The sequence below is a fragment of the Sylvia atricapilla genome, chromosome 1 (genome assembly GCF_009819655.1).
Source record: "Sylvia atricapilla isolate bSylAtr1 chromosome 1, bSylAtr1.pri, whole genome shotgun sequence".
Classification (NCBI taxonomy): domain Eukaryota; kingdom Metazoa; phylum Chordata; class Aves; order Passeriformes; family Sylviidae; genus Sylvia; species Sylvia atricapilla.
In genome coordinates, this window is record NC_089140.1 from 8997578 (window position 1) to 9017674 (window position 20097).

Here is a 20097-nt window from a genome sequence, read left to right on the forward strand (position 1 = left end):
CCAATGGAACTGTTTAAGAAGTCAGGTGGTTAGGACTGGGCCTAGAGGTCAGGAACAAAGAATATTAATACAGTATTGCTATTGAAAAACTGAGCAGCAACCTCGAAGCATTGTTGTTGTTTTTAAAACACAACATGTCATTCTCAGATCTAAATATGAAGATTTAAAAATATATATAAATCTGTGAAGAAAAAAGGAAGCACACATTTCATTTAGTGTCTGGATTACAGATTCTTATTAAACAAACGGAGCTCATTATAAAATCAATATCAACCACTGCACTCCCAGGAGAAATGGCAAAAAAGGTCACTCCAAGAAATTCAAACAATTTTCCTGCTGGAAGGGCACGATTTTAATTACAGATACTATTAATTAGAGCTGTCAGTAGGAAGATTGTCCTGTTAATTATCACAAATTCAGTTTCAAGTGTGGTTTTGGAACCTGGAGGGCTTTTCAAAAAAATTAAGAATTCCTGTATCCACAATTAACGGAAGAAAAAGCCTACCTATTGCTTCTGCGCTCTAAATAAGCCAACAGCAAGTCACCTATAAAAATCAGACAAAAATATTTATGGCCACAGTCTCATTGGCCAACAAAAACTGATAAACTGCTGTTTTGTTCACACTTTATCCCAGAGAACACTCCCTTTTTTTGTCTACAGGAAATGCTCTTGCTCTCACTCTGTCTGGCTTTGGAAGTCATTTAATGCAAAGATGTAGCTTAATGATTTTTTAGAAGTAAACATTTCTTTAAAAGTGAAAACCGAAACCATTCCTGAAGATACTAATTGTTACAGAAACATTCATATTTATTATTCTGTACTCAATTCTCTCTAGACCCAGCCTGTGGAGATATACTTAATACATTACATCTTTAAAATCTAAGAGGTACAGACAGACCCAAACTTTGTGAGGAAATATGAGTTTATTCCCAAATGACTCTCAGCTGCCAATTTGAATCTATCTCAGCTCCAGGATACAGAAAGGCCAGAATGTCTGATCCTAAGCAGAACAAGAAAGTAAAATAAAACTTGACAGAAAAGTGCCATTAGCGAGGCCCTATGGGTGCACAACAGACAGAGATACTACAGAGACAATGTTTACACATTCTCAGATTCTTTCTCCTGGTCACACTCCAAATATTTTTGGATAGCAGACCAGGGCTGTCTGGTATATGACCATAACACATGCACTTCCACACCAGTAGCACACCAAGCCATATGATCTAAAACAAACTTCAGGAAGATGCAGTGTCTCTCCACCCAACACTTTTGAAACTGAAAGAGAAAGCTTGAGGTTTCTGATTTATTTCCGAGAAGCTGAGTGCAGTCCTCCAGCATTACTGGGTACACATCTGCTATCATTGTTCTCCTAGAACCAGTCCTGGTTTACCTCCCATCTATCAGCATTAGATTTCATTTTATCTGAATAATGGCACAAGATGGCAACAGATCGGGTCAAAGGCTCTTTTCATATCAGACCCTGAAGAAGTCGATTACTCAAAAAGAGAGACATCTTCAGATAACCGTGCAATCCATTCCTCATAAATGTTAAAGATTTTTTGTTATTAATAGTGGCAGGGGTGACAGATTATGGATATTAATGTTATTTTTCTGAGCATTACAATGGCAAGGGCTTTTTTTTTTTTTTCTTTCTTCCTCTCCTTTTTTTTTTTTTTTTTTTTAATTTTTATAATTAGGCACGAATTTACAGCAGCTACCAGAATAGACAAGATTAATACCCACTAGTAAAAAAGCCGCTACACGGAATCCGCGGGACTGTGAAGGGACCGGGGGCAGGGGGGAAGGGTCGGAAACAAACCCACCCCCGCGACTCCCCAGGGGAGAAGGGTCCGAAACAAACCCACCCCCGCGACTCCCCAGGGGAGAAGGGTCCTGCGGGGCTCTGCCGGGCAGCGGGCAGGGCCGGAGGAGGAGAGCTTGGTCCTTACCTGGTAAGCAGCGGGCGCATCGGAGCCGGCGTCAGCCCCCAGGGCCGAGAGCTTCTCCTTCAGGCGGTGGTGGGCGCGGTGGCGGAGGCAGTAGGCGACCCCCGACGCCGCCAAGACCACGGCGATGCAGGCGAGGGACAGGAGGGTGAGGAGGAGGAATTTCGCGGACTCTGCCTCTTCCCCGCGCTGCGCCAGCGGCGGGACGTTGCTTTTCTGCAGGGGAGGAGAGAGAGGCAGAGCCTGAGTTGCGCGGTCACGGAGCAGCGCGGAGGGGATCCCGTCGGGGGGGCAGCAGCGGGCAGCCCTAACTTTCGGCCGGGAAGGGAGACAGAGGGGCAGGGACAGAACCGCTGCCGTGCCCCGCTCCGCGCCCTCCCCTCCGGCGGCTCGTACTTAACTAGCGAGAGGCGGAGGCGCTGGGTGCGCGCAAAGAGCGCGGAGCGCCCCGCGGCTCCGCGCCCCGCACCGAGGGCCAGGGGCTGCGAGGGGCGCAGCAAGAGCAAATCCAGTATTGTTTTTGGGTTCTTTTTTTTTCAGTGAAAAATAAAACACAGGGAAAAAATAAAAAAAAAAAAAAAGTAGGTGGCGATCCTTCCTTTTGTCTGTTGTAGAGGGAAGCGGCTTTAAAAAGCCCCCGATAGTTCCAAACTCCTCCAGATTACTATTATTTTTGCAGCAATAGGAGAGAATCCTTCTAGTGCATTTCACTTGTCTCCATGTGCTAAAAAGTTGTACAATAATTTCCCCTCATTAGCTTCATTATAAGCTATATTAGCAACAATTAAAAACGCAACATGAAAATGAAAAGACCAGGCGCGCAAATTGCAGCAAGACTCATTTGGCCTGCATTCCCCCTTTCACAATTACCAGGGAAATGAATTGAAAAGCACGCCCCTGCCTCAGTCCTGGTTGCTACAAGACGAGAACAATTAGCAAACTCCTTTCCACCACCTAATTTCGCGTGGTAACAAAATGGATTTTTCCCCATGAATGCCTAGCCGGCCTATTCATTATCTCTCCTCTATTAGTAATTTTCTGCTCCGTATTCAGCTAGCCAGCTCTTAATTTCCTCCTGTCTTGCAGTGTACACAGTGGCTCTTATGTCAGGCCCGGTCCATTTTTATCTTGTAATCATAAAGGCCACCAAAGCAATTATCGCTGGTCTTGACTGTAAAAGCTTGTCATTAATTAGCCTCCTTGCCTTCAGTGCTGCGGATTAGCCGGGGCTGAGGCTGAGTTAATGGAAACGCAGGTTCAGTCCGACTCCCGGATTTTCTTGCCTGGATGCGCCGCGCGGAGGAGGCTCGCGGCTCCGTGCGCCCCGGCGGGGCGGCGGGGGGCGGGCACAGGGCTCGCCGCGGCCACCGGCCATGTGCCGTCCGCGTCCGCGCAGCCAGCGCCGCGCCCGCCGCCTCCCCTCCCCTGCGCGGCAGCCGGCCCCTCCTCCAAATCCCAACAGCCACCAGGAGGAGGGGGCTGCACCCCCACCCCGCCCCGGCCGCGGGGGGCTCCGGGGCCGCCTCCTCGCCGCCGCCCCGGCCGGGCACCTGCCTCGGGGGGAGCGCGCCCTCGGCCCGCTCCGGGCGGGGGACACCGGGAGGGGCCGCACCGACGGCAGCCGCCGCGGTCTCGCTGCTCCCAGCGCCTCGGGCTCGGGGGGTAAAGGGCTGCTGCGCTCTGCCATTAGCATCTCCCTGAAAGGCCCCGTCCCCCCGGGGCCAAGGGTCGCAATCTGCATCTCAATAGGCGGCTCCCGCCGAAGAGCCGGCGCCCCCTCCCCGAGCGCTGCGCCCCGGGACGCTAATCCTCCTCGCCGCGGTGTTTGGCCCCGCATCAGCCAGGCGGGGACAAGCCCCCCGCTCCGGACTGCCCCGCGGGCCGGCCCCGTTCATCGGGCCCCGGGTGGGCTCAGGGGCACCGACGGGAGGAAAGAGGCTGGCGGACAGTTTCGGGCACTGCTCCTGAGCCTTACTTCTCTGCTATCTCTACCGCGGTTTTAAACGATTTGGATGCCGTGTGACAGAGCCGCATCAAGCACACGGGGAAAGGGCTGTGCGAGAGAAACGATGACAATGATGGGAGCAAAGTGCTGTCAAAAGCTCCGAGTAAACATTCAGAAGAGAAAGGGCGGCAGGCTCTTTCTCCCACTGGAGTCAGAGCGATCTTAGATGGTGCTTCCAACTTCACCAGGCAGTTTTCCCTCCCAAGCCGGGGCTGCCCTCCCCGGAGCTGGCTGCCCTTGACAAAAGAATTGCTCGAAGAGCTCCCCCCTACATAGTCTCAGCGTACAGCTGCACTCGGGAGCCTGAAACACGGGGAAGAGTTAGAACCTTCCGTGGGGCGTTTGGCATTGCTTACACCTCGGCAAAGCGATTGCCCTGGGGGAGTCAGTATAGCCGCGTCCCTTGTGACAGGCTTCGGGCAGGCGAGGGCTTGCAAAGCCCCTGCACGTCCAGGGGGAGCGGCGCCCAGGGCTGCCCCGAGCCCCCGTGCCCTGGGAGGAGATGGAGGCCCCGCGGCCGGAGGGGCGAAGGGCCAGGGGGCACGGCTCCCCGCTGCCCCACGGCGCCGCCACATCCCAACAGCCGAAGGGGAAGGGAGAGGGGCTCTGCCGCGGAGCCGCCGGCCCTTCTCCACTCCTTTCCTCCCTCCCGCCTCACGGGGAGCAGCTCCAGAGCCGCTGCCGTCGGGGCCCTGAAGCCTCTCCCCTCCCTGCCTGCGGAGGCTGGTGCTTGGGCCACTTCGGCCAGCCCCATGCCTTCCCGGGAAACACCGGGGAGCGGGGGCTGATGCCCCCTGCGCCGTCCCGCAGGAGCCGCCGGGTGCGGCCGACGGCAGAGTCCCATGGCCCGGCTCCGGCTCCGGGCCGCGCATCGGCGGCGTCCCCGGGTCCCGGGCTGGGGACATCCGGAACCGCAGAGCGTGGCCCGGCCCGGTCCCCCCGGGTACGTCCCATCAGGACACAACCCCCACTATCCCCAAGGCACTTGGAAGAACCCGCTGCCCTTTCATCCTGCTCGATGCCTGACCAAACATCACATTATGAAACGGGTAAAAATTAATCCGACGTGTTAGTTACCAGCTCCCTCCCTCCTCCCACCTCTCCCCCCAGCCGCCCCCGCTGCCTCTAGCCAGGAGCACAGATTTCCCCACCTCGCCTAACCCCCTGATTCTTCCCTGCAATAAGGCCCCAGCCTGAAACGGAGCCCAGGGTTAATTAGAGGCGTCCTGTCAGCCTTGACTTGAAATTGAAAGAAAAGTGTTTAAATATTTATGAATTTGACATTTACAGTCGGATGTCTTTTAAAGCAGAACACCTCTCCCTGTGCTGGTTGGGGCTGCCATGGTGCGTGTGCCATGGTGCGTGCGCCTGGGGTGGAAGGGGAACAATAGCTGTTGCATAACAAGAAAAACAAATTACCTCCCCACCCAAGGCTTAACAAATAAATAGACCACATAAATTACACGCAATTAAATATTAAACTCAGCTACATGTAACTGCATTTTTTAAACTTCACATTACAGAATATATTGACATTTCCCTGAATTATTTTCTCTTTCGAAAAGTGTGGACTATCACAGTGTCCCAGTGAAGGAAAAACAACATTCCTAAATGAATGGCTTAGAAAGTGAATCTGAATGAAGAGGCTTTGGATGTGTTCATCCAGTCTTTACTTGCTTTGAAACAGCCCGACCTAGCTTAAATGCTAGAAGGCAAAGAACAGCAGTACACCTAATACACAGGGTGTTTGCTTGAAGTACACTGTTCCTGTGAGGGTCTGTGGGTTTTTTAAGAGGAAAGAAAATGCTTAGGGTCTGATCTCATGTAAGCTTTCCGGTCCCTCGACAGAACACATTTTATATACACCCAAAAGTGAGTCATTAACTAGAGCAGCCATAACACGGGAGTCACAAATCACTGTTCTAATCAAAGAGCAGCGTCCCGTTCCGCGGTGTCATCCCATGATGCAGCAGAACAGTCGACATTTCAAACGAAATCCAGGCAAATGTCAGTAAATATTTAATGTACGCTTTCATGTAAATAAGTTCTCACACTATGCTGGAAGTGTGGGAGGAAGTCTTTGTAGGAGCAGAGAGGAGCTCCCCATGCAGTGATGTGGAAGCTCACCATCCAGATGCCTCAGCAGAATTACACTTCATTATTTACTTCAGGACACAGGGCATGATTCTGGTCCTTGCAAAACTCTTAACTGAAGTTGAGGTTTTGTTTTGCTTCATAAATTTAAAAAGATTTTAAACCCAATTTGGCAGTTACTGCACCTGACGACTCTTCCAGTTAGCCATGGAAAAATCACTGCAATTAATTTTTTAACAACTCACTTTAGAATTTTTGGCAATTTTTGCATGCTTCAATTTTTACATTTATATTACACATTTTTGTTTCTGAACAATAATAAAAAAATGAGATTTTTTAGTAAATATGGGCAAAAAGAGGAACTTCAGAATATGATTTGTTTCAAAATATTAGAACGTTAAGAAACTCAAGAGGTGCTATTTTTAATTTGGAATTCACTATAGAATCTAATAAATGAGAGAAGTGAGGCGGAAATAATCATGTATTAATTCTGTGCATTACAAAATCTTTTCAGAAGCTATTATCAGAGCAAGAGGCATTGTGGTTTGGATTCAGGGTGGGAGAAATCCTTTGTGCAACTGAAAGCTATTGTTCCTCTGTGCAGATGAAATTGTACTTGCAAATATGCCATTCAAGGAGGGAAAAAAGTACCTAGGCAGGAAAAAAAAAAAAAGAATTCTACAAGAAAATCATTAGTCTTAAAAATAAACTTCACTAAAATAAGTTTTGGTTCATTGTTTGTTTGTTTTCTAAAGAATATCCTGTGCTAACAGTTGCAGCCACTAACATTACAAGAAAATATAAAGGATATGCGTATTATTTCCTTATATAGAAAGCATGAAGAAAGGGATGTGTGTGGGTGTGTACATATATAATGCGTGTGTGTGTTCATATATATATATATACACACACATCTCTGTATGTCTGCTCATTTATATAAATCTAAACTTACATGTACTTCTAGTAATTTCCTCTCCCAGAGGTTATGTGAGACATAGGTTGATACACTCTGCTGGTTAAGTTCTGGTAGGTTACTAGAAAACCAAAGAAACACTTTACGTCAGTAGGAGCCTGGCTGCCATAATCTGTCCCCAGGAAAGCTACAGAGAAGATTTTTTTTTTTTTACCTTCATAAAGCAAGAAAACAAAACAGAAGGGAAAGCCACATTTCCCTCAGTTTTGGTTGCTCTGTCTCTTCCCCTACTGTACTCCCAGTCAGGGTAGGCTGGGGCAGCAGGGCCTGGGGATGTTCACCTTTTGTGCATGAACACTCCCTGTGTTCAGCATTGCACTCCCAAGCCCTTTGGCCCAGGCTACTTGTTGGTGTTTTAAGGTACTGTCTTCAGAGTTACTGAGAGATTTCTGGGGCTGCTACCCTCTGCCTCCCTGTTCACACCCCCTCCTTCTCTCTCTGGAAAGCTCACCTGATGCCAGGATCACTTTCAGCAAATGTCAGTTCATCACCTGAAACGAGGTCAATTTAATGCTTTTACTCGGGAGGATGAAATCGGATGGGAAGGTACTTTTTGCTTCTTTTAGGGGTCGGAAAGATTAGACAAATCGACAAACGCAAAAGGCAGATGGATTTCTGGGAACTGCAGCTTATTCAAATCACTGAGAAAGGTCACTGCAAAAGCCACAGATCTATTCATCTGTAGGGGTACAATGATCTTTCCACAACCTTCAACACCACAAAGCACTCTGGAGCGTCTCTATACCTTTTAGTAGGATTAATACCATGAACAATGACTGAATACAATCAAGAATTCACTGAGTTCAAAGATCCCTTGATCAATGGTAGATATTTTCTTCTGGCTTCCTAAAGACAAACAGAAGTGAAGTTTCTGGTTAGAGTTACAAGAAATTAGAGCTATTTTTCTGAATCCCACTACAAGGTGATGCTCAAATGCCAGAATGTCCAAGCACTCCGAAGAAGTTTGTGGCATGGAAGGAATAAGAATGTGAAAGAGGAAATTCAATGAGCTTCAAGATTTTTTTTTTTTTTAGTCAGCAGTTAGATAAAGAGTAAAGTACAAAAGCCTACAGCATCACTGAGACAGTGTAGGGATAACACATAACTTAGGAAACCGGACAGCCACATCCATGCTTGTGGAAGAGGTAGGTAAGTCGAAGATGGAGGAGCTCGGCCCATCCTGTCCGAGGCTGCACAGTGCTCCTCTGAGGTGGCAGCAAGAAGAGGAGGGCGCGGAGACGGTGAAGAAACCACGGTGAAGAAACTTCGATCCCCATCTCTAAGGACTCGGGGGCACTTAGGGCAAAGCAGCAGAGTGGGTGCACCAGGAAGTAGGTTTCCTCCGCAGCCCAGGCTTTGTTCGCCAGAGTAACACCGTGAAAGAGAGGGACTCGGCAGGTATAAGTCACAGAGTGTCAGAGCCCGAGCCAAGAGGACGGTCAGCGATAGCCGAGCTTAATCAAATATCTTCAGCTAGCAAGAGAAACACGAGCCGCAGCGCCAGCGCTGATCTAATGCTGATGCTGAAGGCACATAATTCAGGGATTAGATAAGGCGCCCTTAACAGCCGAGTGCCAGCGAGCGAGCCGGCTCTCGGTAATGCTGGCAAGCGCCGGCGGATCCGTCGGCGGAGCAGCCGCCCCGTCTCGCAGGGAGCCGGGCCGTGTCCCGCGGCCGTCCCTGCCCGGGGCCGGGGCTCCGCGGCCGCAGCCCGCACCCATCGCGGGCTCCGCTCCTCGGGCCCCGAGCCGGGAACGCGTCCTCGCCCCGCCGGGCCCGCTGCCCCCCGCGCCCCGCGCCTGTTCGACGGCCCCGCGCCGGGAGCATCCCCGGGGCTGCGCTCGGCCGGGGGCGCGCAGGGCTGCGGCGGCCGCGCGGAGGCGAAGCGACCCCTCGGTCCGCCCGCGCTGCCCCGCGGACACCCGGCCCGGCCCCGAGCGGCGGCGGCGGCTGCCCCATCCCGGCCGCCCCCGCTCCCCACGCCGCGCACAAGGCTCTCCCGAGTCCCGGCCGGGCCGCCTCGAGAGACGCGGCCGCTCCCCCCACCCCGTCCTCCGCCGCATGTACCTGCTGCCGGCGTGCCGGGACGGGCCCCTCTCAGCGAGGGCTCGGCGCACCTTGGCGGGCTCCAGCAATCCTCCTCCGGTGCCAAAACTTCCCCCTCTCCACCCCCTCCCGCCCCTCCTCAGCGCAGACAAAGGCGGCGGCCAGCACGGTCGCCCCTCACGGCCTCAGCCGCCTCCCGGTGCGGTGCGGCGGGGGCAGGCGGCGGCCCCGGGCGGCCCGGCGGTCCCCGCGGGGCGCGGGCGGAGGATGCCGGCGCGCCCCGGCGCTGCCCTCCTTATATCGGGCTGCTCGCAGCCCCTGCCGGCTGCCGCACATGGCCCATCCACCGGTTGCTATAGCGATGCCTCCCCTCCACATGTTGCTGGCAGCAATTGGCTAAGGAGGTCTGGGCTGTACAGAAACCCTTCGCCGGAGTGCGGCGATGAATGGACACGGGCTGTGTCACTCATTTGGAAAAGCTGTTTGGGGTTTCTGTTGTGGATGTGCGGGTTTTTGGTTTTTTGTTGTGAATTTTTTTTTGTTTGGTTGAGTGTTTTTTTTTTTTTTCTTTTTTTTTTTTTTTTTTTTTTTTCTTCTTTCTTTCTTTTGGTTGATTATTTTACGCGCACCCTCCCCCATCCTTCTCTTTCTATTTTCCATTTTTTGTTTTTCTTTTTTTTTTCTTTCTTGGCATCTCTCTTGCAAGATGGAAGTGGAGGGTAGAACAATGACAGAAAGCCAAAAATAAAATCAAACAGAGACAGCAAGAAAAAGCTACAAATCATTTGCATCACAATACGGCAAAGGAGCACACAACGCTTCTTCCTGAAAAGAATTTCCTCCTTATAAAACAAACAAAAAAAATTCTACACATTGCCAAGCAAAGGAGACCCAAACTTTCTCCGCTCTCGTCCTCGTTCTCCAAGGGACACACGAAATTAGGAAGGAGGGGTGTGCTCTGAGCAGCCCCGGGACAGTAACAAAGTCCGGTTGGACAAATCGAGGCAGGCACTGCTCAGAGCCGGCGCGGCTCAGAGCGGGGCCGTGCCGTGCCCGGCGCTGTGCACCCGCAACTCGCAGTCAAAGCCGCGCTCCCGCGCAGGTGCCCGGGGCAGCACCGACCCTTCTCTAACCAAACGGACCCCGCAGGCTTCCCCATCTCCCTCGAATTCCCGCATGTCGCTGACAAACACGCTGCGGGCCGCCCCCTCAGCATCTGCCCACGAAGTGCCCCGGCTGCGGGAGCGGGACAGGAGCGGCCGGGCTTGGGTGACAGGTCCCTTCGATCTTCCTTCCCCGGCAGAGGAACAGCCCTCCCGCTTCCCAGTCCCCATTGTTTCCCGCTGTCACTGCGTCTGGGGATGGCAGGCAGGGCACAGCCGGCTCTCCTCTGTCCGTGTAGGCTGGCAGTCCTTTCCCTTTCCCCTTCCCCTTCCTCTTCCCTTTCCCCTTTCCCTTCCCCTTCTCGTCCCCAGCCGTCCCGCCCCCACGCCGCCGCGGCCGCAGTGCCCCGGCCTGTCCCGGCTCCCGGCGCGGGCGGCGGCAGCGCGGCTGTTCCCGGGCAGAGCCGCCCTGAGCCTCCCTGCGCACAGCTCACACGGCTCCCCTCGGCAGGGACAGCCCCGCCGCCCCTTCCCGGCCGCGGAGCGGGATGGGATGGACAGGACAGGACAGGACAGGAGAAGACAGGACAGGCCGCCCTTTCCCCACACCTCTGCTGTCCCGGCAGCCGTGTGGGGCTCGGCCACTGCCGCCTGCCCAGCCCCAGAGGACTTTGCCTTCCCGGCTGGAGCCGGGGGCCCTGGCTCCTCGCGGCTGTTCCGGGGACACCGCAGCAGCGCCCTTGTAGCAATTCCTTTGCCCCTTTTCCTCTCCAGAGTATTCATCCTTCCAGCGCCCCTCGGCAGCTGGCACCTGGGTAAGGGACATGCACCTGTGCCGGGAGCCAAGGAAGGACAAGGGCCGCCTGATGTCCCAGAGCATCCCCGCCCCGCCCCAGAGCGACACTTCACTTCATCTTGCAGGGCAGCACCGAAATGTCATCACCGTCCCCTGTACAGGGTCGTTCTGCCGTGTCCAGAAAGAGCAGAGTGGTTGTGCCATGGGCTCACCTCCACTAACATCTCACCCACACGCAGCCTTCCCTTTCCAGGGCAAGGAAGATGCTCTTTACATCACCACGTTTCTGAAAAGAAGCATTTCAGGCAGGAGAAGGTACTCCTCACCTGGCTTCTGCTCAGGCAAAATGCTTCATGTTCCCACAGATTAACACAAATTTGGCTTCTCCAAACATTTCCTTAGTCACGTCTGTGGTGCTTGGTCTGAAAGCATTGCTTTGTCAGTCTGTCAGCCTGAGAGGACCCTCTCCGTCTGAATTTCTCCTGCCCCCGGAAGAGCCAGAGCATACATAATCTGCTCACTAACCTGCATTGCTTAAGTTGAAAGATAAATGAACCCGCCAAGTGATTTCATTAAAGGGACACGTGTGTTTGCATATTGATCCTTCTAATGAACTGTCTGAAACTGATAAATACTTCCATTAGCTTTGTAGTCTGTATTTAGTATTTAAAAAAAATATTCATTAACATTTCCTGGGAAAGTTTTGTATCTTTTCAGAATTCTCAGGTGCCGAATGGGTTGAACACGAATTTGACTGGCCAAGTGTCAAGAGATTGCAAAATACTTGTCAAAACAAATATTTTTTTAAACAGTGAGATTTTGAGAAATTTGTGATGAATTTGAAAAAAAAAAACTTTTCACGTTTATGTAATTTTCATTACTTTTATCCCATTCTAAATACGACCTTTGAAGCAACGACAGATACTTGTGAGGGTTATGTCACAGGGAGAAATTATTTAAACATAGATTGTTTAATGTGTTATTCATTAAAAATGTAGAAGGTGTTGAGAGATAGAAGAAATAATTTTCAAATGTTTTACTAATTTTAAATTTAAAATCTGTTTTTAAAGTATATATAGAACTGTTGGTCACATATCTGTGAATTGACTTACTGGTAAATTTTCTCATAAGATTAAATTAATTAAAAAATGGGAAAACAAAAAAAAACCCCACTCTATCATCATCAGCATTTCATTATAAAATTTATAGAAAGTTTCATGTCTTTTTCTCAGAAAAAAGTTGACATTGAAAGTATAAATGACTTTGAGACAGTTTCTTTGGGTTTAGCGCATCTAAAAATACCGGTATTTTGAAGATTCACATTAACATTCATCCAAATTCAAGAGCTGTATTTGAACTATGCCTAAACTCAAAATATTCTAAATCTTGCAATTTCAGTGAGCATGATGCTGAATCGTATTTCCATTTTGCACAGAACAAAACTCTTGCCTGAGAACCACTAATGTTTGTCAGGGCTCCCTAAAAACCTGTTCTTCATAACCGAGCACTGAAAACCACACTGACCATTTTGCCCTGATTTCTGACAACAGATCTGTCTGTGCTTCTAAGGTTAGCCACTTCTTTCTGCAAATACATGCACAGTGTACAGCATGAAATAGATCTTAATTCTTTTAAAGCACGTATGATAAAGCTAAAACACCATCCAATCTTGTTTGTTGTTTTTTTTCATAAGTTATCCTTCGGAGTCTTTCTCAGTAAATACAGATCCAAATACATTGCAGAGGATTTTCTGTAGATTTTCTGTCCATGCGGATCTTGAAATCAAAGTTGAATTTCCTTCACTCTAATGAACAAAACATCTTTTCCAAATATTAACTTCCTATACCACATGCATTTAAATTACTCTAACTTTAGGAACACACATATTAAGAAAGATGCAGAACTCCCATGTCTTGAAATTACCTTTCTTATAAATAAAACCAACACCTAGGACCATAATTTAAAAGTAGAGTTAGCAGAATTTTAACCACTAAATTCCACTGAGTTTTATGTCTTATCTTCTCATGCTCAGCTGTGAAGATCAACAACAGACACATTCTACTTCCAAGTAAATTCTAGAGCTCTTAGCTTTATTAAGAAAATTATTTCATTCTGGCTAAGATTTGAATCTAATTAATCTGTCTTGCAGTTTAAAAATGATAACTAAATTCAAGCTGCATACTATTCTTCAGAGACAGCTTAAAATATTAATTAAGTAAAGAGTGCATTTTCCATTTATTTTAATTACATTAATACAGTTTCAATAAATAAAATAGTTCTATGCTTCATCAAAACAAACTAGGATGCAAATTTTCCTATTGATTACTTCTCTGTTCACATTGGCCCTCTTGACTGTTTATTTTTAAATAGGAAAGAGATGCAGAAATGCTTGGGGGTTCCCATTAGTGGAGTGAGGTCCAGCAGTATGAAAAGGTCAGTTCAGTTTTCCAGGAGGCTGATGAAGCCCTGTAAAAGTGGCATCCTGACAATGCATTGCTTATAAAGGTAATCAGTGGGATAAAACTGGATGCATTTATAGGGATTTTTAAACAAATGAAGATTTTACTTTATTACATTTTCTCAGGTAACTTAAAAAAACCCAAAGCTGTTAGATCTCTCTGATCCACTTGCCTGTGATGCTTACTGATCCACAGACAAAATATTACAAGACCAGTGGATAAATTACATTTTTAATATTCAATTTAATTAAAGCTGACATGTTCTAGATTTGCAGGTGCATCTCTTTCTCGAGATAAAGCACAGGACAAGGCAGAGGAGTCTTGTTAGTAGCTACATCAAAAAATAATTAATGTTACTCTACCAAATTCAGTAATAATTCTATTCTTCAAATATTTAAGCAGCAGCATCAGCTGAACGAAAACCAAATATTGAAGACAAAGTTTCAAAATACCTTAGGAGTCATAGGAGGTGTTTTGAAACCTGTCCTTTATACACAACATTTTGAGTGTCTTTGTAGGGCCCAGTCCTGCCCCCTTCATTCTATGAAATCAAATATAAATCAACAGAACCAATCAGAATAGCACCTGGAACACCATAGCAAAAGTTTTCATAGTGAGGCTTTATGTAAATTAGTATTTCACCCAATTTCACCAAAAAATTGCACTATTGAAACTTTAATTCCATTGTGATTAGGTTTATACTCACAGAATATAGATAAAAAATATTAATCTAAGTTTTAACATGAGACTAAATACTATTATTGTGAAAGCCTGATTGAGAAGCTTCTATAAAAATGCCAACTTAAAAAATGTCTAATGGCAAAATATGATGAGAAATGCATGATTTTACACTGTGATCTTGTTATAACAAAATGTGGCTATTATTGAAATGCTGGACTCCTTTTATGCATCAGTACTGTATGTGCCAAGAATTCAGAGAACTATGAAGTATGAGTTTTCTCTACTGTAACATCAGTAGCTTAGTTTAGCTTAGTTAAAATGCTATTTTAATATCATAATGGAAAGGGTGTTTGTTTTTTCTTTACAGAGATGAAAACAAACTAGTACAGTTTAACAATGAAAAAGTATTTTCAGAATAGTAGCTAGTGCTGCAAATCTGAAGGAGATCTGAAATCAAGATGTGTTTTTTCTGCCTTTAACACAGATATTGCTCTTTCTATCTTATCTCCTAATACTGGTAGCCTCAGGACAAGCATAGATTACGTTAGAAAATTGTCCTTCATTATATTGATTGAAATTCACTTCCAACCTACCTCAATCTGATGTTAGAACATTTTTATTAGCTTTAAATTGTTTGCATTATAAATTTAAATTAATAAAATGCTTTTATAAATAGTTTAAAGTTCTGAAGCAGAGGGTTTACAAAGTTCTTATGTGCTTCATACAGTCCCACTGAGTTTCTTTTGGCACTGACCTTCCACTTCTGACTGCAGAGAGCCACCATCTCTGTGGAATATTCAGCAATGCCTTCCATGAAAATGGATGGAGGCAGCATTTAAACTGGTATATAGAGTTTTGAGAAAATTCAGAACTGCAAAGCACTGTCTGGGCAACTGAAGTTCATGTACTGGTAGAACTCCACTTTATTATAGATTTCTAGTTGCTGCTACCATTGATTTAGGGTCCCTGATAAAAGCCTTGATTTTATGTTGTGGCGCACAGAAACAGTGGAAGCCTGAGCAGCATTGGAAATACCAGCAGGAATACTGGTTCTGGAGCTGGGCTTCAGCAGATAATTTGGCAAAGATGGCAGACACCCAATAAAATCCTAAATGTACTTTCACTGTATCTAATAAAGACACCACCTCCACTCACACCCCACTTCTCTATTTTAGAAAGCAATTTACCAGGGTTTTCCTCGTTTTCTCCTCCTACTGAAGAAATGACAAAATGTCCCTTCTTCATTGGAAGCAGGCCCTTAGCCAATAAAGCAAGTGGGCACTGTGTCTGTGGCATTTGTAATATAACGAGAATCCTGAAAATATTAACACTTACCAAAGAGAGAAGGAAGATCCTGACACTTATAGGAAGGAGGATAGAGACTACATAACTTCCAGAAAGTCCCTTTCTTCTCTGAGTCATACAAGGATTTGAGAACATTGAAAAATTTTGCCTTTTCTGGCTACAGAAGAAAAAGGTGACTGCATCAGTTTATGCAACCCCAAGCTATAATACCTAGATAAACAATTGTGTGATAGCATGCTAATGATAGTATGTGATAGTGCTAGTATGAATGTGTCACAGAGCAATTTTAAAAACATGTGCTTTAAATATGTAGCCTCAGATTACATATGAAATCAGAAAAGTTGTTGAAAAAGCACCTATCCTATGTTTTCCACTTAAAGAGGCACACACAGTCCCAGCAGAATTTTTCAATTGATTTCAAAACAATTGATTTCAAATTCAAAATTCCAATTAATCCAGTATGGCTTTAGAGTCATGGCTTTACTGACACAGGTATGTCAACCTTCAGTAGATGAAGGTATGGTCTCTGAGTTTTTACCTGGACTCAGACACTTGGTGCTTGAAGTAATTATCATGAAGTCTCATTTTTTTATATGGAGGAAAAAGAACAGTGGTGCAATTTATATGAACAGAAGCTTTCATCCTCAGCTGTGGTCTTACAAGGGACACCAAGGGCTACATCTCTGTATTCCCATAACTTTGGCAGAGTTTCCAAAGGGCAAAGAGTGGAGGGGTCATGTCAAAGCTTGAGAAGACGTGCACTGACAAGCCTCTCATGCAAAGCTAATTGCAGAGGGAAAGTCAGAGTTCCTCAGATCTTCTGTTTATCACTTTCTTTTTGTGATTTGCTCAGTCCTTTGAAAGAAAGAACTTCTTGCCTCTTTCCTCCTTTAATCACTCTGTGTCTGATAACTTTGTACAAAAGGTTTTTCAATAAATCTTAAAGATTTCTCTTAATTCAGTATCCAAGTTTAAATCCAGTAATACTTATGATGCAGCCCTTTCAGACATGGAGCTCAGGAAAATTTAGGGATTTACCATCCAGAACTATGTATTGAATTTCGTTGTCCACAATGAATTAGTTTCCTACACAGCTGCTCCTAAGTTTTATGTGTTACCTTTCCTTGTAAAATCAAGGAAATGAATGGGGAGCAGTACTTATGGAAAATTTTCATCTGGAAGTCCTTCCAGCCTCCCTCTGGTCCTGGCCTCAGAGCTCCCAAAGGCACCATGGAGAACTCAGGATAGATTTTAGATACACTCAGGGAAGAGCTACAAGCTTAGTGCCTGGATCAATTGTTTGGTTCATGAAAATGCAGCTCTCCCAGAGGCTTCTCAGAGGCCAAGAACTGTGTGCCACAGTCAAAGCTTGCACCTTTTCCTGCTGCCTAGCCCTGCTTGTAGGAAAAAAGCACACTAGGGTCTGACTTCACAGGTAAAATGAAACTATGCCTGAGAGTATTGTACTGTTTTAAAACATACAAGTACAGGAAATTTTAAGAGTTATAGCTTAATTACTAATTAATAAAATTAATTAAAAAATTCTGCCGTTCAGCTCTTCAAGGAAATTGAGAAGAAGCTTTTGAGGAAAGGATGTGTGAAGATACTCTTTAAGGTCTTCGTGTTCCCATGTCATTATCTCTAATTCACTGGTTTTAATAGTTTTGTTTCTCTAGCTACATAAAGCTTTGATTATCCTGTCTTCACTAAGCTTCACCGGCACTACTGGGGATTTCTTGGCTGTAACCCCACTCACTATCTATGTTCCCCGAAACATGCTTGTGCCTTTCACCCTGCCCCCTTGCCTCCAAAACCCCAGGTCAAGTCCATGAACCACAGAAAGTTCTTTAGACCCAGCTGAGGGGCTTAAGTGAGGTGCAACCACTGCCTCGGTCTCCTGCTCATCTGAAAGGGCTCATAACAAATATAATTTCTTTTCTTTTATGTTCAGTATTTTAGTTACTCTACTGTTGATCACAATTAAAAATCAAATGAAAAAATGTCATCCCCCCCAGAAAAGTTACCATAGAAACAACACCAGAGAATTCCCTTTAAAAATGTCAAGATTTCCCTCACATTTAAATACAGACTCCCAGGCATTACTCATGCCCCATTAAAAACTGTAACACATCCAGTGAGTCATTAGGTTAAAAATACATCTACAAACATACACTCTTTTAGGATAGAGATGTTTTTGTCTCAATAAATGTATATCATGACATGACCCAACTTTTGATTTTATCTTCTTCTACCTTACATCCCCAGAGAAAACTTGAGCACTGTTGCCTCTTGTTCTAGCACCTGATTGAGGAAGGAGAGAACAAAAGTGAAGAGCGACAAAACACACAGAATGTAAGCAGTGTCAGCAAAAGCCACTTGGAAAGGAAGAATAACTTTGAAAACATCTTTACATGGTAGAAGACAAGATGAATGGAAAGAATGTTGTCTGAAATGAGACACAGTGCAGACGTTCCCCACACACAGAGAGAATTTTAATGTTGTATCTTAAAGTAAGAAAATCATAAATTGAAAAATGTCTTAATTTAATATAATCTAGGCCATGGTACTGGGCTTTATAACTTAATTTTCCTTTCTTTGTACCAATCTGCAGCATAACATTAATCTCACATATGATGCCGCTCCATCCTTCTCCATGGCATAGCTGGAAAACTCTGACATATTCTAACAGAGCAGGAGAAGGTCCTTCTGCATTAGACACTTTGATCATATGGAAGCTGAAGAAAATAGGCTGTAGTCAAAGTGGAAGGTGCTTTACAAGTAATATTAATGTAAATTTAAAGAAAATTCAGAACTGGTCACAAAGAAAGTGGATAAATAGTTTATTCATAAACTCTTGCATATTTAGAGAAGATAATAATATAAAGGCATTGTGCCTTTCCTTTGCATTACTGGGTCTGCTGTAGATAAACAGCATGGCTGAATAGAACCAGATTAATGATAATAATGACAGTTTTTTTATTTTCTTTGTCATAAAGCCAACCTGAAAATGAGGAAAAACAACAAAATTGAACTATTTTTTTGTTCTTCAGGCTCTTATAAAAATGTTTCATTTTTTTCAGTTTCTTAATGCAGGGAGTCTTAAAAATTTGCTTCAGAATTTTTAGTGGTAAAAATCCTTCTATTTTTGCTTTGCTCTATTCCCTTTTTTCTTTCTTTTTTTTTTTTTTTTTTCTTCTTCTTTCTCTATTTTTTACTTCCTTACTAAAAGAGAGAAAAAAATCCTTTAGAAGACAGATATAGGGAAAACAATAAACCCAGTTTAAAAAAAAGCACCAAACAAAATTATTTTTCTGTCTTTCAATATTTAGCTTCTACTGAGCACTTAGATTCGCTAAAAATGCTGCAAACATTTTTCCATATTAAAGAGGATTTTCAAATACATTCTTTTATCAGTTTATTTTTTTTTTTCCCTACAGAGAATCACAATATGAAGAAGGTTGGAAGGGACCAATAGAGGTCATTCAGTTCAATTCCTTGCTCAGGCAGGTTATCCTAGAGCATACTACTCAGGATTATGTTCAGACAGCTTTTGAATATGTCCACAGAAGGAGACTCTATAACCTCTCTGGGCAACCTCTTTCAGTGCTCAGTCACCCTCACAGTGAAGCTCTTTCTCGTGTTCAGGGGGAACTTGCCACTATCAACTTGTTAATTTATATAATCATCATACTCTGATTGTCAAAATATAGTTTTAAATATTCCGCTATCAGAATTGGGTTTTGTGTTTCAACTTCAACTGTATGACATGGAAAAAGAGAATGAAGCCAAGGAATTAACTGAAATTATGTGAAGGTGAGGAGCAGTATTTTATCAAGACAGAGGTATGTAGAAGACACCATCAGAGAAACAAATTCTGAAAGTGATCCCACTCTTTAGATTAACTTAAACAATTTTGATTGTGTATTTCCTGCCACTCGGAAAGATAAATGTAGTATTTTCATCCTAAAACCAGGAAGGGCAGTGCATAGTACAGCTGTAACTGAGTTATCCTTGGTATCTTGCTTCTGATTTAATTTATTACTGTTTCTAAAATGAAAGAACAGGTTTTGGAAATATTTAGATATCATTTATATACTTGGATATAATTTTTCACCAGCACCAGTCTCATGAAGGGTTACATTCTGAATTATACCCCAAACTGTAGCCCAGCCATGCTGATAACAGGCTTTGCTCATTAGGCATTAGCAAGAGGCAGAAATTTGCCGCTGCCAGCATGGACTGAAGGGAAAGGTTTAGTTATGAAACACAAGCATATTGTGGCAAGTTTTCAGCTGGAAGTTGATTTCAAATCTTTGGTAATTATGCTTCTATTTAGTGCCACAGAAGGAGTTTCACATAGCAATAGATCTGTTTGTTTCAAAACGCAGTTGTTCAACATTGTCTGGATCAGCAAAACACATTTTTTGGTTTATAGACTTAGTGCCATAACATTCTGGAGTGCCTATGAGAGCTGGACTTCGTATTTGGATATCAAAGGCAGGTGGTTAACGTGCTGAAGCTGCCCTGGCAGAGAGCTCCCCACTGACCTCACACCTGAACATGTGCTATTTTTACATGAAGTGAGAAATCTGCTAAAGGGAAGTGCTAGTTTCTTCAGTGGCCCTCCTCATCTTTTTTCTTCAGCAGGATGTATTTAATTTCTCCATTGTGAGAATTTTTCTGTGTTT

General features: G+C 45.3%; 1 protein-coding gene across 1 annotated transcript in view; it reads right to left on the reverse strand.

Moving 5' to 3' along the window:
* The window catches only part of PTPRN2 (protein tyrosine phosphatase receptor type N2), a 629378-nt gene that overhangs the window by 99569 nt on the left and 509712 nt on the right, over positions 1 to 20097 (reverse strand). Inside the window, exon 13 of the mRNA XM_066314564.1 lies at positions 1951 to 2163. Coding sequence (XP_066170661.1) covers positions 1951 to 2163 — 213 coding nt within the window. The remainder of the gene's footprint in view (positions 1 to 1950; positions 2164 to 20097) is intronic.